The sequence below is a fragment of the Salmo salar genome, chromosome 14 (assembly GCF_965601325.2).
Source record: "Salmo salar chromosome 14, fSalSal1, whole genome shotgun sequence".
NCBI lineage: Eukaryota > Metazoa > Chordata > Actinopteri > Salmoniformes > Salmonidae > Salmo > Salmo salar.
Window position 1 is genome coordinate 50,088,863 of NC_138304.1, and position 24,699 is coordinate 50,113,561.

Below are 24,699 nucleotides of genomic sequence, written 5' to 3' on the forward strand. Positions count from 1 at the left end.
ACTCTCTGTTCCAGTGTTCTATAACTGCCATCTGTCTCCACTCTCTGTTCCAGTGTTCTATAACTACCACCTGTCTCCACTCTCTGTTCCAGTGTTCTATAACTACCACCTGTCTCCACTCTCTGTTCCTGTCTCCACTCTCTGTTCCAGTGTTCTATAACTACCACCTGTCTCCACTCTCTGTTCCTGTCTCCACTCTCTGTTCCAGTGTTCTATAACTACCACCTGTCTCCACTCTCTGTTCCAGTGTTCTATAACTACCACCTGTCTCCATTCTCTGTTCCAGTGTTCTATAACTACCACCTGTCTCCACTCTCTGTTCCAGTGTTCTATAACTACCACCTGTCTCCACTCTCTGTTCCACTGTTCTATAACTGCCATCTGTCTCCACTCTCTGTTCCAGTGTTCTATAACTACCACCGTTCTCCACTCTCTGTTCCAGTGTTCTATAACTACCACCTGTCTCCACTCTCTGTTCCTGTTTCCACTCTCTGTTCCAGTGTTCTATAACTACCACCAGTCTCCACTCTCTGTTCCAGTGTTCTATAACTACCACCTGTCTCCAATCTCTGTTCCAGTGTTCTATAACTACCACCTGTTTCCACTCTCTGTTCCTGTCTCCACTCTCTGTTCCAGTGATCTATAACTCCCACCTGGCTCCACTCTCTGTTCCAGTGTTCTATAACTACCACCTGTCTCCACTCTCTGTTCCTGTCTCCACTCTCTGTTCCAGTGTTCTATTACTACCAACTGTCTCCACTCTCTGTTCCAGTGTTCTATAACTACCACCTGTCTCCACTCTCTGTTCCAGTGTTCTATAACTACCATCTGTCTCCACTCGCTGTTCCAGTGTTTCATAACTACCACCTGTCTCCACTCTCTGATCCAGTGTTCTATAACTACCACTTGTCTCCACTCTCTGTTCCAGTGTTCTATAACTACCACCTGTCTCCACTCTCTGTTCCAGTGTTCTATAACTACCACCTGTCTCCACTCTCTGTTCCAGTGTTCTATAACTACCACCTGTCTCCACTCTCTGTTCCAGTGTTCCATAACTACCACCTGTCTCGACTCTCTGTTCCAGTGCTCTATAACTACCACCTGTCTCCACTCTCTGTTCCTGTGTTCTATAACTACCACCTGTCTGCACTCTCTGTTCCAGTGTTCTATAACTACCACCTGTCTCCACTCTCTGTTCCAGTGTTCTATAACTTCCACTAGTCTCCACTCTCTGTTCCAGTGTTCTATAACTACCACCTGTCTCCACTCTCTGTTCCAGTGTTCTATAACTACCACCTGTCTCCACTCTCTGTTCCAGTGTTCTATAACTACCACCTGTCTCCACTCTCTGTTCCTGTTTCCACTCTCTGTTCCAGTGTTCTATAACTACCACCTGTCTCCACTCTCTGTTCCAGTGTTCTATAACTACCACCTGTCTCCACTCTCTGATCCTGTCTCCACTCTCTGTTCCAGTGTTCTATAACTACCACCTGTCTCCAATCTCTGTTCCAGTGTTCTATAACTACCACCTGTTTCCACTCTCTGTTCCTGTCTCCACTCTCTGTTCCAGTGATCTATAACTACCACCTGGCTCCACTCTCTGTTCCAGTGTTCTATAACTACCACCTGTCTCCACTCTCTGTTCCTGTCTCCACTCTCTGTTCCAGTGTTCTATAACTACCACCTGTCTCCACTCTCTGTTCCAGTGTTCTATAACTACCACCTGTCTCCACTCTCTGTTCCTTTCTCCACTCTCTGTTCCAGTGTTCCATAACTACCACCTGTCTCCACTCTCTGTTCCTGTCTCCACTCTCTGTTCCAATGTTATATAACTACCACCTGTCTCCACTCTCTGTTCCAGTGTTCTATACCTACCACCTGTCTCCACTCTCTGTTCCAGTGTTCTATAAATACCATCTGTCTCCACTCTCTGTTCCAGTGTTCTATAACTACCACCTGTCTCCACTCTCTGTTCCAGTGTTCCATAACTACCACCTGTCTCCACTCTCTGTTCCAGTGTTCTATAACTACCACCTGTCTCCACTCTCTGTTCCTGTGTTCTATAACTACCACCTGTCTCCACTCTCTGTTCTAGTGTTCTGTAACTACCACCTGTCTCCACTCTCTGTTCCAGTGTTCTATAACTACCACCTGTCTCCACTCTCTTTTCCAGTGTTCTATAACTACCACCTGTCTCCACTCTCTGTTCCAGTGTTCTATAACTACCACCTGTCTCCACTCTCTGTTCCAGTATTCTATAACTACCACCTGTCTCCACTCTCTGTTCCAGTGTTCTATAACTACCACCTGTCTCCACTCTCTGTTCCAGTGTTCTATAACTACCACCTGACTCCACTCTCTGTTCCTTTCTCCACTCTCTGTTCCAGTGTTCCATAACTACCACCTGTCTCCACTCTCTGTTCCTGTCTCCACTCTCTGTTCCAGTGTTCTATAACTACCACCTGGCTCCACTCTCTGTTCCAGTGTTCTATAACTACCACCTGTCTCCACTCTCTGTTCCTGTCTCCACTCTCTGTTCCAGTGTTCTATAACTACCACCTGTCTCCACTCTCTGTTCCAGTGTTCTATAACTACCACCTGTCTCCACTCTCTGTTCCTTTCTCCACTCTCTGTTCCAGTGTTCCATAACTACCACCTGTCTCCACTCTCTGTTCCTGTCTCCACTCTCTGTTCCAGTGTTATATAACTACCACCTGTCTCCACTCTCTGTTCCACTGTTCTATAACTGCCATCTGTCTCCACTCTCTGTTCCAGTGTTCTATAACTACCACCGTTCTCCACTCTCTGTTCCAGTGTTCTATAACTACCACCTGTCTCCACTCTCTGTTCCTGTTTCCACTCTCTGTTCCAGTGTTCTATAACTACCACCAGTCTCCACTCTCTGTTCCAGTGTTCTATAACTACCACCTGTCTCCAATCTCTGTTCCAGTGTTCTATAACTACCACCTGTTTCCACTCTCTGTTCCTGTCTCCACTCTCTGTTCCAGTGATCTATAACTCCCACCTGGCTCCACTCTCTGTTCCAGTGTTCTATAACTACCACCTGTCTCCACTCTCTGTTCCTGTCTCCACTCTCTGTTCCAGTGTTCTATTACTACCAACTGTCTCCACTCTCTGTTCCAGTGTTCTATAACTACCACCTGTCTCCACTCTCTGTTCCAGTGTTCTATAACTACCATCTGTCTCCACTCGCTGTTCCAGTGTTTCATAACTACCACCTGTCTCCACTCTCTGATCCAGTGTTCTATAACTACCACTTGTCTCCACTCTCTGTTCCAGTGTTCTATAACTACCACCTGTCTCCACTCTCTGTTCCAGTGTTCTATAACTACCACCTGTCTCCACTCTCTGTTCCAGTGTTCTATAACTACCACCTGTCTCCACTCTCTGTTCCAGTGTTCCATAACTACCACCTGTCTCGACTCTCTGTTCCAGTGCTCTATAACTACCACCTGTCTCCACTCTCTGTTCCTGTGTTCTATAACTACCACCTGTCTGCACTCTCTGTTCCAGTGTTCTATAACTACCACCTGTCTCCACTCTCTGTTCCAGTGTTCTATAACTTCCACTAGTCTCCACTCTCTGTTCCAGTGTTCTATAACTACCACCTGTCTCCACTCTCTGTTCCAGTGTTCTATAACTACCACCTGTCTCCACTCTCTGTTCCAGTGTTCTATAACTACCACCTGTCTCCACTCTCTGTTCCTGTTTCCACTCTCTGTTCCAGTGTTCTATAACTACCACCTGTCTCCACTCTCTGTTCCAGTGTTCTATAACTACCACCTGTCTCCACTCTCTGATCCTGTCTCCACTCTCTGTTCCAGTGTTCTATAACTACCACCTGTCTCCAATCTCTGTTCCAGTGTTCTATAACTACCACCTGTTTCCACTCTCTGTTCCTGTCTCCACTCTCTGTTCCAGTGATCTATAACTACCACCTGGCTCCACTCTCTGTTCCAGTGTTCTATAACTACCACCTGTCTCCACTCTCTGTTCCTGTCTCCACTCTCTGTTCCAGTGTTCTATAACTACCACCTGTCTCCACTCTCTGTTCCAGTGTTCTATAACTACCACCTGTCTCCACTCTCTGTTCCTTTCTCCACTCTCTGTTCCAGTGTTCCATAACTACCACCTGTCTCCACTCTCTGTTCCTGTCTCCACTCTCTGTTCCAGTGTTATATAACTACCACCTGTCTCCACTCTCTGTTCCAGTGTTCTATACCTACCACCTGTCTCCACTCTCTGTTCCAGTGTTCTATAACTACCATCTGTCTCCACTCTCTGTTCCAGTGTTCTATAACTACCACCGTTCTCCACTCTCTGTTCCAGTGTTCTATAACTACCACCTGTCTCCACTCTCTGTTCCTGTCTCCACTCTCTGTTCCAGTGTTCTATAACTACCACCTGTCTCCACTCTCTGTTCCAGTGTTCTATAACTACCACCTGTCTCCAATCTCTGTTCCAGTGTTCTATAACTACCACCTGTTTCCACTCTCTGTTCCTGTCTCCACTCTCTGTTCCAGTGATCTATAACTACCACCTGGCTCCACTCTCTGTTCCAGTGTTCTATAACTACCACCTGTCTCCACTCTCTGTTCCTGTCTCCACTCTCTGTTCCAGTGTTCTATAACTACCACCTGTCTCCACTCTCTGTTCCAGTGTTCTATAACTACCACCTGTCTCCACTCTCTGTTCCTTTCTCCACTCTCTGTTCCAGTGTTCCATAACTACCACCTGTCTCCACTCTCAGTTCCTGTCTCCACTCTCTGTTCCAATGTTATATAACTACCACCTGTCTCCACTCTCTGTTCCAGTGTTCTATACCTACCACCTGTCTCCACTCTCTGTTCCAGTGTTCTATAAATACCATCTGTCTCCACTCTCTGTTCCAGTGTTCTATAACTACCACCTGTCTCCACTCTCTGTTCCAGTGTTCCATAACTACCACCTGTCTCCACTCTCTGTTCCAGTGTTCTATAACTACCACCTGTCTCCACTCTCTGTTCCTGTGTTCTATAACTACCACCTGTCTCCACTCTCTGTTCTAGTGTTCTGTAACTACCACCTGTCTCCACTCTCTGTTCCAGTGTTCTATAACTACCACCTGTCTCCACTCTCTTTTCCAGTGTTCTATAACTACCACCTGTCTCCACTCTCTGTTCCAGTGTTCTATAACTACCACCTGTCTCCACTCTCTGTTCCAGTATTCTATAACTACCACCTGTCTCCACTCTCTGTTCCAGTGTTCTATAACTACCACCTGTCTCCACTCTCTGTTCCAGTGTTCTATAACTACCACCTGACTCCACTCTCTGTTCCTTTCTCCACTCTCTGTTCCAGTGTTCCATAACTACCACCTGTCTCCACTCTCTGTTCCTGTCTCCACTCTCTGTTCCAGTGTTCTATAACTACCACCTGTCTCCACTCTCTGTTCCAGTGTTCTATAACTACCACCTGTCTCCACTCTCTGTTCCAGTGTTCCATAACTACCACCTGTCTCCACTCTCTGTTCCAGTGTTCTATAACTACCACCTGTCTCCACTCTCTGTTCCTGTGTTCTATAACTACCACCTGTCTCCACTCTCTTCTAGTGTTCTATAACTACCACCTGTCTCCACTCTCTGTTCCTGTCTCCACTCTCTGTTCCAGTGTTCTATAACTACCACCTGTCTCCACTCTCTGTTCCAGTATTCTATAACTACCACCTGTCTCCACTCTCTGTTCCAGTGTTCTATAACTACCACCTGTCTCCACTCTCTGTTCCAGTGTTCTATAACTACCACCTGTCTCCACTCTCTGTTCCTTTCTCCACTCTCTGTTCCAGTGTTCCATAACTACCACCTGTCTCCACTCTCTGTTCCTGTCTCCACTCTCTGTTCCAGTGTTCTATAACTACCACCTGTCTCCACTCTCTGTTCCAGTGTTCCATAACTACCACCTGTCTCCACTCTCTGTTACAGTGTTCTATAACTACCACCTGTCTCCACTCTCAGTTCCTGTCTCCACTCTCTGTTCCAATGTTATATAAGTACCACCTGTCTCCACTCTCTGTTCCAGTGTTCTATACCTACCACCTGTCTCCACTCTCTGTTCCAGTGTTCTATAAATACCATCTGTCTCCACTCTCTGTTCCAGTGTTCTATAACTACCACCTGTCTCCACTCTCTGTTCCAGTGTTCCATAACTACCACCTGTCTCCACTCTCTGTTCCAGTGTTCTATAACTACCACCTGTCTCCACTCTCTGTTCCTGTGTTCTATAACTACCACCTGTCTCCACTCTCTGTTCTAGTGTTCTGTAACTACCACCTGTCTCCACTCTCTGTTCCAGTGTTCTATAACTACCACCTGTCTCCACTCTCTTTTCCAGTGTTCTATAACTACCACCTGTCTCCACTCTCTGTTCCAGTGTTCTATAACTACCACCTGTCTCCACTCTCTGTTCCAGTATTCTATAACTACCACCTGTCTCCACTCTCTGTTCCAGTGTTCTATAACTACCACCTGTCTCCACTCTCTGTTCCAGTGTTCTATAACTACCACCTGACTCCACTCTCTGTTCCTTTCTCCACTCTCTGTTCCAGTGTTCCATAACTACCACCTGTCTCCACTCTCTGTTCCTGTCTCCACTCTCTGTTCCAGTGTTCTATAACTACCACCTGTCTCCACTCTCTGTTCCAGTGTTCTATAACTACCACCTGTCTCCACTCTCTGTTCCAGTGTTCCATAACTACCACCTGTCTCCACTCTCTGTTCCAGTGTTCTATAACTACCACCTGTCTCCACTCTCTGTTCCTGTGTTCTATAACTACCACCTGTCTCCACTCTCTTCTAGTGTTCTATAACTACCACCTGTCTCCACTCTCTGTTCCTGTCTCCACTCTCTGTTCCAGTGTTCTATAACTACCACCTGTCTCCACTCTCTGTTCCAGTATTCTATAACTACCACCTGTCTCCACTCTCTGTTCCAGTGTTCTATAACTACCACCTGTCTCCACTCTCTGTTCCAGTGTTCTATAACTACCACCTGTCTCCACTCTCTGTTCCTTTCTCCACTCTCTGTTCCAGTGTTCCATAACTACCACCTGTCTCCACTCTCTGTTCCTGTCTCCACTCTCTGTTCCAGTGTTCTATAACTACCACCTGTCTCCACTCTCTGTTCCAGTGTTCCATAACTACCACCTGTCTCCACTCTCTGTTACAGTGTTCTATAACTACCACCTGTCTCCACTCTCAGTTCCTGTCTCCACTCTCTGTTCCAATGTTATATAACTACCACCTGTCTCCACTCTCTGTTCCAGTGTTCTATACCTACCACCTGTCCCCCCTCTCTGTTCCAGTGTTCTATAAATACCATCTGTCTCCACTCTCTGTTCCAGTGTTCTATAACTACCACCTGTCTCCACTCTCTGTTCCAGTGTTCCATAACTACCACCTGTCTCCACTCTCTGTTCCAGTGTTCTATAACTACCACCTGTCTCCACTCTCTGTTCCTGTGTTCTATAACTACCACCTGTCTCCACTCTCTGTTCTAGTGTTCTGTAACTACCACCTGTCTCCACTCTCTGTTCCAGTGTTCTATAACTACCACCTGTCTCCACTCTCTTTTCCAGTGTTCTATAACTACCACCTGTCTCCACTCTCTGTTCCAGTGTTCTATAACTACCACCTGTCTCCACTCTCTGTTCCAGTATTCTATAACTACCACCTGTCTCCACTCTCTGTTCCAGTGTTCTATAACTACCACCTGTCTCCACTCTCTGTTCCAGTGTTCTATAACTACCACCTGACTCCACTCTCTGTTCCTTTCTCCACTCTCTGTTCCAGTGTTCCATAACTACCACCTGTCTCCACTCTCTGTTCCTGTCTCCACTCTCTGTTCCAGTGTTCTATAACTACCACCTGTCTCCACTCTCTGTTCCAGTGTTCTATAACTACCACCTGTCTCCACTCTCTGTTCCTGTGTTCTATAACTACCACCTGTCTCCACTCTCTTCTAGTGTTCTATAACTACCACCTGTCTCCACTCTCTGTTCCTGTCTCCACTGTCTGTTCCAGTGTTCTATAACTACCACCTGTCTCCACTCTCTGTTCCAGTATTCTATAACTACCACCTGTCTCCACTCTCTGTTCCAGTGTTCTATAACTACCACCTGTCTCCACTCTCTGTTCCAGTGTTCTATAACTACCACCTGTCTCCACTCTCTGTTCCTTTCTCCACTCTCTGTTCCAGTGTTCCATAACTACCACCTGTCTCCACTCTCTGTTCCTGTCTCCACTCTCTGTTCCAGTGTTCTATAACTACCACCTGTCTCCACTCTCTGTTCCAGTGTTCCATAACTACCACCTGTCTCCACTCTCTGTTACAGTGTTCTATAACTACCACCTGTCTCCACTCTCTGTTCCTGTGTTCTATAACTACCACCTGTCTCCACTCTCTTCTAGTGTTCTATAACTACCACCTGTCTCCACTCTCTGTTCCTGTCTCCACTCTCTGTTCCAGTGTTCTATAACTACCACCTGTCTCCACTCTCTGTTCCAGTATTCTATAACTACCACCTGTCTCCACTCTCTGTTCCAGTGTTCTATAACTACCACCTGTCTCCACTCTCTGTTCCAGTGTTCTATAACTACCACCTGTCTCCACTCTCTGTTCCTTTCTCCACTCTCTGTTCCAGTGTTCCATAACTACCACCTGTCTCCACTCTCTGTTCCTGTCTCCACTCTCTGTTCCAGTGTTCTATAACTACCACCTGTCTCCGCTCTCTGTTCCAGTGTTCTATAACTACCACCTGTCTCCACTCTCTGTTCCAGTGTTCTCACTGCGAGCTCACAGAACAGGGCTCCGGGCAGCCGAGCGGAAATGGAGGAAAACTCACCTCCCTGCGGACCTGGCATCCTTTCACTCCCTCCTCTCTACATTTTCCTCTTCTGTCTCTGCTGCTAAAGCCACTTTCTACCACTCTAAACTCCAAGCATCTGCCTCTAACCCTAGGAAGCTCTTTGCTACCTTCTCCTCCCTCCTGAATCCTCCTCCCCCTCCCCCCCCCCTCCTCCCTCTCTGCGGATGACTTCGTCAACCATTTTGAAAAGAAGGTTGACGACATCCGATCCTCTTTTGCTAAGTCAAACGACACTGCTGGTCCTTCTCACACTGCCCTACCCTGTGCTTTGACCTCTTTCTCCCCTCTCTCTCCAGATGAAATCTCGCGTCTTGTGACGGCCGGCCGCCCAACAACCTGCCCACTTGACCCTATCCCCTCCTCTCTTCTCCAGACCATTTCCGGAGACCTTCTCCCCTACCTCACCTCGCTCATCAACTCATCCTTGACCGCTGGCTACGTCCCTTCCGTCTTCAAGAGAGCAAGAGTTGCACCCCTTCTGAAAAAACCTACACTCGATCCCTCCGATGTCAACAACTACAGACCAGTATCCCTTCTTTCCTTTCTCTCCAAAACTCTTGAACGCGCCGTCCTTGGCCAGCTCTCTTGCTATCTCTCTCAGAATGACCTTCTTGATCCTAATCAGTCAGGTTTCAAGACTGGGCATTCAACTGAGACTGCTCTTCTCTGTGTCACGGAGGCTCTCCGCACTGCTAAAGCTAACTCTCTCTCCTCTGCTCTCATCCTTCTAGACCTATCTGCTGCCTTTGATACCGTGAACCATCAGATCCTCCTCTCCACCCTCTCCGAGCTGGGCATCTCCGGCGCCGCCCACGCTTGGATAGCGTCCTACCTGACAGGTCGCTCCTACCAGGTGGCGTGGCGAGAATCTGTCTCCGCACCACGTGCTCTCACCACTGGTGTCCCCCAGGGCTCTGTTCTTGGCCCACTCCTATTCTCGCTATACACCAAGTCACTTGGCTCTGTCATATCCTCACATGGTCTCTCATATCATTGCTATGCAGATGACACACAATTAATCTTCTCCTTTCCCCCTTCTGACAACCAGGTGGCGAATCGCATCTCTGCATGTCTGGCAGACATATCAGTGTGGATGACGGATCACCACCTCAAGCTGAACCTCGGCAAGACGGAGCTGCTCTTCCTCCCGGGGAAGGACTGCCCGTTCCATGATCTCGCCATCACGGTTGACAACTCCCTTGTGTCCTCCTCCCAGAGTGCTAAGAGCCTTGGCGTGACCCTGGACAACACCCTGTCGTTCTCCACCAACATCAAGGCGGTGACCCGATCCTGTAGGTTCATGCTCTACAACATTCGCAGAGTACGACCCTGCCTCACACAGGAAGCGGCGCAGGTCCTAATCCAGGCACTTGTCATCTCCCGTCTGGATTATTGCAACTCGCTGGTGGCTGGGCTCCCTGCCTGTGCCATTAAACCCCTACAACTCATCCAGAACGCCGCAGCCCGTCTGGTGTTCAACCTTCCCAAGTTATCTCACGTCACCCCGCTCCTCCGCTCTCTCCACTGGCTTCCAGTCGAAGCTCGCATCCGCTACAAGACCATGGTGCTTGCCTACGGAGCTGTGAGGGGAACGGCACCTCCGTACCTTCATGCTCTGATCAGGCCCTACACCCAAACAAGGGCACTCCGTTCATCCACCTCTGGCCTGCTCGCCTCCCTACCTCTGAGGAAGCACAGTTCCCGCTCAGCCCAGTCAAAACTGTTCGCTGCTCTGGCACCCCAATGGTGGAACAAGCTCCCTCACGACGCCAGGACAGCAGAGTCAATCACCACCTTCCGGAGACACCTGAAACCCCACCTCTTTAAGGAATACCTGGGATAGGATAAAGTAATCCTTCTAACCCCCCCCCCCTTAAAAGATTTAGATGCACTATTGTAATGTGGTTGTTCCACTGGATATTATAAGGTGAATGCACCAATTTGTAAGTCGCTCTGGATAAGAGCGTCTGCTAAATGACTTAAATGTAAATGTAAATGTTCCATAACTACCACCTGTCTCCACTCTCTGTTCCAGTGTTCTATAACTACCACCTGTCTCCACTCTCTGTTCCTGTGTTCTATAACTACCACCTGTCTCCACTCTCTTCTAGTGTTCTATAACTACCACCTGTCTCCACTCTCTGTTCCAGTGTTCTATAACTACCATATGTCTCCACTCTCAGTTCCAGTGTTCTATAACTACCACCTGTCTCGACTCTCTGTTCCAGTGTTCTATAACTACCACCTGTCTCCACTCTCTGTTCCAGTGTTCTACAACTACCACCTGTCTCCACTCTCTGTTCCAGTGTTCTATAACTGCCATCTGTCTCCACTCTCTTCTAGTGTTCTATAACTACCACCTGTCTCCACTCTCTGTTCTAGTGTTCTATAACTACCATATGTCTCCACTCTCAGTTCCAGTGTTCTATAACTACCACCTGTCTCCACTCTCTGTTCCAGTGTTCTATAACTGCCATCTGTCTCCACTCTCTGTTCCAGTGTTCTATAACTACCACCTGTCTCCACTCTCTGTTCCAGTGTTCTATAACTACCACCTGTCTCCACTCTCTGTTCCTGTCTACACTCTCTGTTCCAGTGTTCTATAACTACCACCTGTCTCCACTCTCTGTTCCAGTGTTCTATAACTACCACCTGTCTCCACTCTCTGTTCCAGTGTTCTATAACTACCACCTGTCTCCATTCTCTGTTCCAGTGTTCTATAACTACCACCTGTCTCCACTCTCTGTTCCAGTGTTCTATAACTACCATATGTCTCCACTCTCAGTTCCAGTGTTCTATAACTACCACCTGTCTCCACTCTCTGTTCCAGTGTTCTATAACTACCACCTGTCTCCACTCTCTGTTCCAGTGTTCTATAACTACCACCTGTCTCCACTCTCTGTTCCAGTGTTCTATAACTGCCATCTGTCTCCACTCTCTGTTCCAGTGTTCTATAACTACCACCTGTCTCCACTCTCTGTTCCAGTGTTCTATAACTACCACCTGTCTCCATTCTCTGTTCCAGTGTTCTATAACTACCACCTGTCTCCACTCTCTGTTCCAGTGTTCTATAACTACCACCTGTCTCCACTCTCTGTTCCAGTGTTCTATAACTGCCATCTGTCTCCACTCTCTGTTCCAGTGTTCTATAACTACCACCGTTCTCCACTCTCTGTTCCAGTGTTCTATAACTACCACCTGTCTCCACTCTCTGTTCCTGTCTCCACTCTCTGTTCCAGTGTTCTATAACTACCACCTGTCTCCACTCTCTGTTCCAGTGTTCTATAACTACCACCTGTCTCCAATCTCTGTTCCAGTGTTCTATAACTACCACCTGTTTCCACTCTCTGTTCCTGTCTCCACTCTCTGTTCCAGTGATCTATAACTACCACCTGGCTCCACTCTCTGTTCCAGTGTTCTATAACTACCACCTGTCTCCACTCTCTGTTCCTGTCTCCACTCTCTGTTCCAGTGTTCTATAACTACCACCTGTCTCCACTCTCTGTTCCAGTGTTCTATAACTACCACCTGTCTCCACTCTCTGTTCCAGTGTTCTATAACTACCATCTGTCTCCACTCTCTGTTCCAGTGTTTCATAACTACCACCTGTCTCCACTCTCTGATCCAGTGTTCTATAACTACCACCTGTCTCCACTCTCTGTTCCAGTGTTCTATAACTACCACCTGTCTCCACTCTCTGTTCCAGTGTTCTATAACTACCACCTGTCTCCACTCTCTGTTCCAGTGTTCTATAACTACCACCTGTCTCCACTCTCTGTTCCAGTGTTCCATAACTACCACCTGTCTCCACTCTCTGTTCCAGTGTTCTATAACTACCACCTGTCTCCACTCTCTGTTCCTGTGTTCTATAACTACGACCTGTCTCCACTCTCTGTTCTAGTGTTCTATAACTACCACCTGTCTCCACTCTCTGTTCCAGTGTTCTATAACTACCACCTGTCTCCACTCTCTGTTCCAGTGTTCTATAACTACCACCTGTCTCCACTCTCTGTTCCTTTCTCCACTCTCTGTTCCAGTGTTCCATAACTACCACCTGTCTTCACTCTCTGTTCCTGTCTCCACTCTCTGTTCCAGTGTTCTCTAACTACCACCTGTCTCCACTCTCTGTTCCAGTGTTCTATAACTACCACCTGTCTCCACTCTGTTCCTTTCTCCACTCTCTGTTCCAGTGTTCCATAACTACCACCTGTCTCCACTCTCTGTTCCTGTCTCCACTCTCTGTTCCAGTGTTCTATAACTACCACCTGTCTCCACTCTCTGTTCCAGTGTTCTATAACTACCACCTGTCTCCACTCTCTGTTCCAGTGTTCCATAACTACCACCTGTCTCCACTCTCTGTTCCAGTGTTCTATAACTACCACCTGTCTCCACTCTCTGTTCCTGGTTTCTATAACTACCACCTGTCTCCACTCTCTTCTAGTGTTCTATAACTACCACCTGTCTCCACTCTCTGTTCCAGTGTTCTATAACTACCATATGTCTCCACTCTCAGTTCCAGTGTTCTATAACTACCACCTGTCTCCACTCTCTGTTCCAGTGTTCTATAACTACCACCTGTCTCCACTCTCTGTTCCAGTGTTCTATAACTACCACCTGTCTCCGCTCTCTGTTCCAGTGTTCTATAACTACCACCTGTCTCCACTCTCTGTTCCAGTGTTCTATAACTACCACCTGTCTCCATTCTCTGTTCCAGTGTTCTATAACTACCACCTGTCTCCACTCTCTGTTCCAGTGTTCTATAACTGCCATCTGTCTCCACTCTCTTCTAGTGTTCTATAACTACCACCTGTCTCCACTCTCTGTTCTAGTGTTCTATAACTACCATATGTCTCCACTCTCAGTTCCAGTGTTCTATAACTACCACCTGTCTCCACTCTCTGTTCCAGTGTTCTATAACTGCCATCTGTCTCCACTCTCTGTTCCAGTGTTCTATAACTACCACCTGTCTCCACTCTCTGTTCCAGTGTTCTATAACTACCACCTGTCTCCACTCTCTGTTCCTGTCTACACTCTCTGTTCCAGTGTTCTATAACTACCACCTGTCTCCACTCTCTGTTCCAGTGTTCTATAACTACCACCTGTCTCCACTCTCTGTTCCAGTGTTCTATAACTACCACCTGTCTCCATTCTCTGTTCCAGTGTTCTATAACTACCACCTGTCTCCACTCTCTGTTCCAGTGTTCTATAACTACCATATGTCTCCACTCTCAGTTCCAGTGTTCTATAACTACCACCTGTCTCCACTCTCTGTTCCAGTGTTCTATAACTACCACCTGTCTCCACTCTCTGTTCCAGTGTTCTATAACTACCACCTGTCTCCACTCTCTGTTCCAGTGTTCTATAACTGCCATCTGTCTCCACTCTCTTCTAGTGTTCTATAACTACCACCTGTCTCCACTCTCTGTTCCAGTGTTCTATAACTACCATATGTCTCCACTCTCAGTTCCAGTGTTCTATAACTACCACCTGTCTCCACTCTCTGTTCCAGTGTTCTATAACTACCACCTGTCTCCACTCTCTGTTCCAGTGTTCTATAACTACCACCTGTCTCCACTCTCTGTTCCAGTGTTCTATAACTGCCATCTGTCTCCACTCTCTGTTCCAGTGTTCTATAACTACCACCTGTCTCCACTCTCTGTTCCAGTGTTCTATAACTACCACCTGTCTCCATTCTCTGTTCCAGTGTTCTATAACTACCACCTGTCTCCACTCTCTGTTCCAGTGTTCTATAACTACCACCTGTCTCCACTCTCTGTTCCAGTGTTCTATAACTGCCATCTGTCTCCACTCTCTGTTCCAGTGTTCTATAACTACCACCGTTCTCCACTCTCTGTTCCAGTGTTCTATAACTACCACCTGTCTCCACTCTCTGTTCCTGTCTCCACTCTCTGTTCCAGTGTTCTATAACTACCACCTGTCTCCACTCTCTGTTCCAGTGTTCTATAACTACCACCTGTCTCCAATCTCTGTTCCAGTGTTCTATAACTACCACCTGTTTCCACTCTCTGTTCCTGTCTCCACTCTCTGTTCCAGTGATCTATAACTACCACCTGGCTCCACTCTCTGTTCCAGTGTTCTATAACTACCACCTGTCTCCACTCTCTGTTCCTGTCTCCACTCTCTGTTCCAGTGTTCTATAACTACCACCTGTCTCCACTCTCTGTTCCAGTGTTCTATAACTACCACCTGTCTCCACTCTCTGTTCCAGTGTTCTATAACTACCATCTGTCTCCACTCTCTGTTCCAGTGTTTCATAACTACCACCTGTCTCCACTCTCTGATCCAGTGTTCTATAACTACCACCTGTCTCCACTCTCTGTTCCAGTGTTCTATAACTACCACCTGTCTCCACTCTCTGTTCCAGTGTTCTATAACTACCACCTGTCTCCACTCTCTGTTCCAGTGTTCTATAACTACCACCTGTCTCCACTCTCTGTTCCAGTGTTCCATAACTACCACCTGTCTCCACTCTCTGTTCCAGTGTTCTATAACTACCACCTGTCTCCACTCTCTGTTCCTGTGTTCTATAACTACGACCTGTCTCCACTTTCTGTTCTAGTGTTCTATAACTACCACCTGTCTCCACTCTCTGTTCCAGTGTTCTATAACTACCACCTGTCTCCACTCTCTGTTCCAGTGTTCTATAACTACCACCTGTCTCCACTCTCTGTTCCTTTCTCCACTCTCTGTTCCAGTGTTCCATAACTACCACCTGTCTCCACTCTCTGTTCCTGTCTCCACTCTCTGTTCCAGTGTTCTATAACTACCACCTGTCTCCACTCTCTGTTCCAGTGTTCTATAACTACCACCTGTCTCCACTCTGTTCCTTTCTCCACTCTCTGTTCCAGTGTTCCATAACTACCACCTGTCTCCACTCTCTGTTCCTGTCTCCACTCTCTGTTCCAGTGTTCTATAACTACCACCTGTCTCCACTCTCTGTTCCAGTGTTCTATAACTACCACCTGTCTCCACTCTCTGTTCCAGTGTTCCATAACTACCACCTGTCTCCACTCTCTGTTCCAGTGTTCTATAACTACCACCTGTCTCCACTCTCTGTTCCTGGTTTCTATAACTACCACCTGTCTCCACTCTCTTCTAGTGTTCTATAACTACCACCTGTCTCCACTCTCTGTTCCAGTGTTCTATAACTACCATATGTCTCCACTCTCAGTTCCAGTGTTCTATAACTACCACCTGTCTCCACTCTCTGTTCCAGTGTTCTATAACTACCACCTGTCTCCACTCTCTGTTCCAGTGTTCTATAACTACCACCTGTCTCCACTCTCTGTTCCAGTGTTCTATAACTGCCATCTGTCTCCACTCTCTGTTCCAGTGTTCTATAACTACCACCTGTCTCCACTCTCTTTTCCAGTGTTCTATAACTACCACCTGTCTCCACTCTCTGTTCCTGTCTCCACTCTCTGTTCCAGTGTTCTATAACTACCACCTGTCTCCACTCTCTGTTCCAGTGTTCTATAACTACCACCTGTCTCTACTCTCTGTTCCAGTGTTCTATAACTACCACCTGTCTCCACTCTCTGTTCCAGTGTTCTATAACTACCACCTGTCTCCACTCTCTGTTCCAGTGTTCTATAACTACCACCTGTCTCTACTCTCTGTTCCAGTGTTCTATAACTACCACCTGTCTCCATTCTCTGTTCCAGTGTTCTATAACTACCACCTGTCTCCACTCTCTGTTCCAGTGTTCTATAACTACCACCTGTCTCCACTCTCTGTTCCAGTGTTCTATAACTGCCATCTGTCTCCACTCTCTGTTCCAGTATTCTATAACTACCACCGTTCTCCACTCTCTGTTCCAGTGTTCTATAACTACCACCTGTCTCCACTCTCTGTTCCTGTCTCCACTCTCTGTTCCAGTGTTCTATAACTACCACCTGTCTCCACTCTCTGTTCCAGTGTTCTATAACTACCACCTGTCTCCAATCTCTGTTCCAGTGTTCTATAACTACCACCTGTTTCCACTCTCTGTTCCTGTCTCCACTCTCTGTTCCAGTGATCTATAACTACCACCTGGCTCCACTCTCTGTTCCAGTGTTCTATAACTACCACCTGTCTCCACTCTCTGTTCCTGTCTCCACTCTCTGTTCCAGTGTTCTATAACTACCACCTGTCTCCACTCTCTGTTCCAGTGTTCTATAACTACCACCTGTCTCCACTCTCTGTTCCAGTGTTCTATAACTACCATCTGTCTCCACTCTCTGTTCCAGTGTTTCATAACTACCACCTGTCTCCACTCTCTGATCCAGTGTTCTATAACTACCGCCTGTCTCCACTCTCTGTTCCAGTGTTCTATAACTACCACCTGTCTCCACTCTCTGTTCCAGTGTTCTATAACTACCACCTGTCTCCACTCTCTGTTCCAGTGTTCTATAACTACCACCTGTCTCCACTCTCTGTTCCAGTGTTCCATAACTACCACCTGTCTCCACTCTCTGTTCCAGTGTTCTATAACTACCACCTGTCTCCACTCTCTGTTCCTGTGTTCTATAACTACCACCTGTCTCCACTCTCTGTTCTAGTGTTCTATAACTACCACCTGTCTCCACTCTCTGTTCCAGTGTTCTATAACTACCACCTGTCTCCACTCTCTGTTCCAGTGTTCTATAACTACCACCTGTCTCCACTCTCTGTTCCTGTCTCCACTCTCTGTTCCAGTGTTCTATAACTACCACCTGTCTCCACTCTCTGTTCCAGTGTTCTATAACTACCACCTGTCTCCACTATCTGTTCCAGTGTTCTATAACTACCACCTGTCTCCACTCTCTGTTCCAGTGTTCTATAACTACCACCTGTCTCCACTCTCTGTTCCTGTGTTCTATAACTACCACCTGTCTCCACTCTCTGTTCTAGTGGTCTATAACTACCACCTGTCTCCACTCTCTGTTCCAGTGTTCTATAACTACCACCTGTCTCCACTCTCTGTTCCAGTGTTCTATAACTGCCATCTGTCTCCACTCTCTGTTCCAGTGTTCTATAACTACCACCTGTCTCCACTCTCTGTTCCAGTGTTCTATAACTACCACCTGTCTCCACTCTCTGTTCCTGTCTCCACTCTCTGTTCCAGTGTTCTATAACTACCACCTGTCTCCACTCTCTGTTCCAGTGTTCCATAACTACCACCTGTCTCCACTCTCTGTTCCAGTGTTCTATAACTACCATCTGTCTCCACTCTCTGTTCCAGTGTTTCATAACTACCACCTGTCTCCACTCTCTGATCCAGTGTTCTATAACAACCACCTGTCTCCACTCTCTGTTCCAGTGTTCTATAACTACAACCTGTCTCCACTCTCTGTTCCAGTGTTCTATAACTACCACCTGTCTCCAATCTCTGTTCCAGTGTTCCATAACTACCACCTGTCTCCACTCTCTGTTCCAGTGTTCTATAACTACCACCTGTCTCCACTCTCTGTTCCTGTGTTCTATAACTACCACCTGTCTCCACTCTCTGTTCTAGTGTTCTATAACTACCACCTGTCTCCACTCTCTGTTCCAGTGTTCTATAACTACCACCTGTCTCCACTCTCTGTTCCAGTGTTCTAGAACTACCACCTGTCTCCACTCTCTGTTCCAGTCTCCACTCTCTCTTCCAGTGTTCTATAACTACCACCTGTCTCCACTCTCTGTTCCAGTGTTCTATAACTACCACCTGTCTCCAATCTCTGTTCCAGTGTTCTATAACTACCACCTGTCTCCACTCTCTGTTCCTGTGTTCTATAACTACCACCTGTCTCCACTCTCTGTTCTAGTGTTCTATAACTACCACCTGTCTCCACTCTCTGTTCCAGTGTTCTATAACTACCATCTGTCTCCACTCTCTGTTCCAGTGTTCTATAACTACCACCTGTCTCCACTCTCTGTTCCAGTGTTCTATAACTACCACTTGTCTCCACTCTCTGTTCCAGTGTTCTATAACTACCACCTGTCTCCACTCTCTGTTCCAGTGTTCTATAACTGCCATCTGTCTCCACTCTCTGTTCCAGTGTTCTATAACTACCACCTGTCTCCACTCTCTGTTCCAGTGTTCTATAACTACCACCTGTCTCCAGTCTCTGTTCCTGTCTCCACTCTCTGTTCCAGTGTTCTATAACTACCACCTGTCTCCACTCTCTGTTCCAGTGTTCTATAACTACCACCTGTTTCCACTCTCTGATCCAATTCTCTTTTTGCAATAACTATTTTCAGCTTTCTACTCAGCTTGCTTCCCAAAGTTTCTTTCTTTGAAAAGAAGGTGGCTTTGATAGAAATCTTTTACAATCTGGAAAACATTTCATTTTGACTAATAAAGCTTTTCGTATCACAGTTTGGGCATCTTGTTGGGTATTTAGCCTTTTCATGTGTTTTCTAATTTCTCATGGATTCAAGCCATTTCTGGAATAAGTGGTGATGCTCCACCCGTCAGGTTTAAAATACATTAGCAGCCAAAAACCCTCCAGCTATACATTTTAACTAGAGCTTCATCCCTTATCTACAATCAGGTGATGACTAATAAAACTATTATGATTCAAGTAATTCATTTAGACTATTTTATAGTTTGGTTAAATCATGTATTTTTTAGTTAGGCTATTTACTTAGATTGCCGTCAAAAAAAATGTATTTGATTTAATTAGATTATAAAGAAACCCCAATAACACCAGGGGAAGTTGAGCCCATTGCGTTATTGTAGCGTTGTTACGCATCAGTGTCTCCCCGTCTCTCCCTCTGTCTATCTCCATATGACAATATGATATCTGAAGAATAAATGATGCGACTCCCTAACGCCTGCTGTAACCAAGGACCTCTGGCCAGTCTTGACTGACAGTTGATGGGCGGGACCGAAGACAACTTTCCAGCCCGTGATTCGCTAAACGGAACATTTTCCAACTGTCAGTTTCCTGCTGCCGTATCCCCCCCCCCCCCTCCCCTCCCCTCCCCTCCCACGCCTGGCTCTCCGGGAATCGAATGGTCTTCGTTTTTTTTCCTAAAAGCCCAAACACCTTCAGTCTAAGGGCTGGGGCTAAGGGAGAGAGGAGCAGGAGGGCCCAGTTTGGCTGTAAAGAAAAAAAACTCTACCGTTTTGCACTTATGGCTTTGTTGTAGTAACTGAAATTACCAACACACCGTTCTTTTTCTGTATTTGTGGAAGGAAAAGGACCTACATTTTGTACTGAAAAGTCGCCCGTTTTTTTTTTTAGGAGCTTTGAGTAGCTGAGTGAGTGACAATGGAGATGAAAAGATGGTCCACAAGGTGGAAAACGAAAAGCTGTCTGTGGGACCCCACTCTAACCACCATCGTCACTATCACTTTCCTTCTGCAAGCCGTCAATGTCAAAGCAGGTAAGGAACTGTCGTTGGAGAACGCGTTTCTTGAACCGTTCACATGGCAAACCCTCCCTGGTGTTTCTTGGGGACAGACAGGGGCATCCTTGCCCCCAGGTTTGACTTATCAAGTGATGAGAGCGCATCTATAGGGCCACTTCCACAATCACTGCGCTGTGCTTCTGAGGTAGACAGCCAACTGAAAGAAAAATTGAGCTAACTAATATCATGACATTGCCTAAAACGCATAACTTATGTGTCACCACATGCGTATCAATGATCAAATATAAGAATGATCCAAATAATGCCAATGCCACCCATTTCCGTTATCCTTAATCTAAATAGCGATTTGAAATCCACCAGGTAGGCTACTTCCAAGCCTTTTCCATCCCGTCCGCGGTAAACCCCAGCGCCATTCATCCAGGTGCTGTCGTCTCGTCTCACAGATCGCAGCGTGATTCCCCCAAAATAGCGTCTCGCCCGCGATTCTGTACGTGTCATGCAGTTGTGGTGGTACACTACGGCAACTAAAAGTGCGCACAGGACGCTCTCCGGCGAATGTTTTAAAGGGTTTAGCCAGACAAATAGGCTTTGTTTGCCCCTGTGGTCCGCTAGGTGTGTGTGGACACAGCTATCGGGAGAAGGATTCCATATATGGTCGAGGTAGCATTCTCACACCTTGGTTATAAAATCGTGTAGCCACTGGAGAGTTGCACGTTTTGGGTTGTTGTGATAGGTAACGTCAGAGTATTGATATGGCTATCCCAGCTATCTTCAATGGAACCGCGTAATAGGGAAGCAACGACTTTTACGCGTGAGTTTAGAGAGTTTGGCTGACTGTACAGCAGCCATAGGTGCTCGTTGGTTTAAAACCGAGACTGATGTAGGATATAACCTTCCACACATGAATTATTAAGTGGAACTATATGCTGGTTTTGAAACGTGTTATCAATTGATATATATATAAAAAAAAGATCTAATCGTTATGGCTAATAATATGTTTATACATTTTAACTGCTCTCTTCCAAACTATTGACACATGTCAATAATAAGCTAAGTCACCGTGACATCCCCGATGTGCGTTTAGCGTTCTTTACCAGTTCACCCCTTTTGCCTATTTTTTGGGGGGTATTTTCCCTATTTGGTATCAGAATATTTTTAAATGATTCATAGACTCTCAACACAAACGGTATGAGGCACTGTTGTCCCATAAGAGAATATGCTGCTGCGTATAGGTAGTACTGTAGCCCGTGAGGCGATGCTCTCTCTATAACGTAGGAGGGAAGACCATATAGTGACCAGCAGTAGGGAAACACAGTTTCTCCACTCTACCCTGGTAACCACTAAGCCCAATAAGTCTCCACTCTACCCTGGTAACCACTAAGCCCAATAAGTCTCCACTCTACCCTGGTTACCACTAAGCCCAATAAGTCTCCACTCTACCCTGGTTACCACTAAACCCAATAAGGGGTGTTGATGGAAAGAGTTCTCTGCTCTGGCAGATTGCTACATTTGTTTTGTTAAATAGTATATATTTTTTTATTTATTTTGTTTTTAAAGAGACTATGAGATTCTACTTGTAACAAAAATCACCAGGGTAGAGTGGAGACTTATTGGGCTTAGTGGTAACCAGGGTAGGAGTGGAGACTTATTGGGTTTAGTGGGTAACCAGGGTAGAGTGGAGACTAATTGGGCTTAGTGGTTACCAGGGTAGAGTGGAGACTTATTGGGCTTAGTGGTAACCAGGGTAGAGTGGAGACTTATTGGGCTTAGTGGTAACCAGGGTAGAGTGGAGACTTATTGGGCTCAGTGGCAACCAGGGTAGAGTGGAGACTTATTGGACTTAGTGGTAACCAGGGTAGAGTGGAGACTTATTGGGTTTAGTGGTAACCAGGGTAGAGTGGAGACTAATTGGGCTTAGTGGTTACCAGGGTAGAGTGGAGACTTATTGGGCTTAGTGGTAACCATGGTAGAGTGGAGACTTATTGGGCTCAGTGGCAACCAGGGTAGAGTGGAGACTTATTGGTCTTAGTGGTAACCAGGGTAGAGTGGAGACTTATTGGGCTCAGTGGTAACCAGGGTAGAGTGGAGACTTATTGGGCTTAGTGGTAACCAGGGTAGAGTGGAGACTTATTGGGCTCAGTGGTAACCAGGGTAGAGTGGAGACTTATTGGGCTTAGTGGTAACCAGGGTAGAGTGGAGACTTATTGGGCTTAGTGGTAACCAGGGTAGAGTGGAGACTTATTGGGCTTAGTGGTAACCAGGGTAGAGTGGAGACTTTTTGGGCTCAGTGGTAACCAGGGTAGAGTGGAGACTTATTGGGCTTAGTGGTAACCAGGGTATGGTGGAGACTTATTGGGCTTAGTGGTAACCAGTGTAGAGTGGAGACTTATTGGGCTTAGTGGTAACCAGGGTAGAGTGGAGACTTATTGGGCTCAGTGGTAACCAGGGTAGAGTGGAGACTTATTGGGCTTAGTGGTAACCAGGGTAGAGTGGAGACTTATTGGGTTTAGTGGTAACCAGGGTAGAGTGGAGACTTATTGGGCTCAGTGGTAACCAGGGTAGAGTGGAGACTTATTGGGCTTAGTGGTTACCAGGGTAGAGTGGAGACTTATTGGGCTTAGTGGTAACCAGGGTAGAGTGGAGACTTATTGGGCTTAGTGGTAACCAAGGTAGAGTGGAGAAACTGTGTTTCCTTCTGCTGGTCACTATATGGTCTTCACTTCCCACAGTTCTTGGGTGATGGTCTTCCACAACTTTAGATGATAGACAGTTCAGAAGGTTAGTATCTTGTAAGGAAGGAGGTAGAAACATCTGACAGACAAGTCACGGAGCTCTTCATCGGGCACCTCATCGTCATCGATGTTTACAGCTCCTCCTCCTCCTCCTCCTCCTCCTCCGTAGGTAGGCTGGATCGCCCACTACTGAAATGTTGCACCCACCTTGGTGATGCTTCGTGGGACTGTAAAAGCCCTAGTAAAACCACTACATCTCAGCAGTGGTCCAGAAAAGCCCCTTACAAAGCGAGCCTCAGCAAAGCGCAGTCCACTTACCTCTTGCAGCTCGGGCAGGGGGCTTAAAAACTGATGCTGTTGATCTGATGTTACTGCATTATTCACATCGTATTAGCGAGCTTGCTAGCTAGCCAAGCCAAATGTAATCTGACTTGCATATTTTAATCAATGTAAAAATATGCCCAGAGGTTTCGGAATGGGTGCCATGAATCTATGGGTTAATCATTTTAACATTTTAACTTACAATTTGTTTATCTTTCTTGATTTGATACCCCACACATTACAGTAGACTGCTGATTTACAGTCTATAGAGGTTCCATCTTGGGTGAGATGTCAGTATGTGATGTCAGCTGATCTATGAATTGGTGCCCCCAACTTTCACTACCCAGACTGCTTTTCTTTATGTCTGGACAGTTTCAGTGTTTGGAATGTCCTGTCCACCCACCCCTCCCTCTATTCCTCCACCCAGCCACCCCTCCCCCTAAACCTCCACCCAGCCACCCCTCCCCCTAAACCTCCACCCGCCCCTCCCCCTAAAACTCCACCCACCCCTCCCCCTAAACCTCCACCCCTCCCCCTAAACCTCCACCCGCCCCTCCCCCTAAACCTCCACCCCTCCCCATAAAACTCCACCCGCCCCTCCCTCTCCCCCTAAACCTCCACCCCTCCCCCTAAACCTCCACCCACCCCTCCCCCTAAACCTCCACCCCTCCCCATAAAACTCCACCCACCCCTCTCCCAAACCTCCACCCCTCCCCCTAAACCTCCACCCACCCCTCACGCTCCCATTTCACATTATTCTAGATAGCCTGTTGAACTAGATACCCATCCATAATGGAATATCTCACTACCACACGGGCATGGCTTGCCCCTCATCGCCCATCTATCCTGCTCCTCCTCCTCCTCCTCCTCTGTGTGATGTTTAAACAGACCAGAATTGCATGATGTGACTAGCAAACATTTACAGGCTTTCCAGGACACTGTAATTGTCACTTATGCTGCCAACTCTGGATAGATGGTGGTGACAAGAAACAGCACAGAGACGTATAGCCTACAACCCAACACGTTAGCTACACCAACCCAAAGATACAGGACAGAGACGTATAGCCTACACCCCAACACGTTAGCTACACCAACCCAAAGATACAGGACAGAGACGTATAGCCTACACCCCAACACGTTAGCTACACCAACCCAAAGATACAGGACAGAGACGTATAGCCTACACCCAACATGTTAGCTACACCAACCCAAAGATACAGGACAGAGACGTATAGCCTACACCCAACACGTTAGCTACACCAACCCAAAGATACAGGACAGAGACGTATAGCCTACACCCCAACACGTTAGCTACACCAACCCAAAGATACAGGACAGAGACGTATAGCCTACACCCCAACACGTTAGCTACACCAACCCAAA

General features: G+C 46.9%; 1 protein-coding gene across 1 annotated transcript in view; it reads left to right on the forward strand.

The window, feature by feature from the left end:
* Positions 1 to 19,929: 19,929 nt before the first annotated feature.
* LOC106569492 (collagen alpha-1(XI) chain) overlaps positions 19,930 to 24,699 on the forward strand; it is a 177,857-nt gene continuing 173,087 nt past the window's right edge. Inside the window, exon 1 of the mRNA XM_082961028.1 lies at positions 19,930 to 20,278. Coding sequence (XP_082817154.1) covers positions 20,164 to 20,278 — 115 coding nt within the window. The 5' untranslated portion in view covers positions 19,930 to 20,163. The remainder of the gene's footprint in view (positions 20,279 to 24,699) is intronic.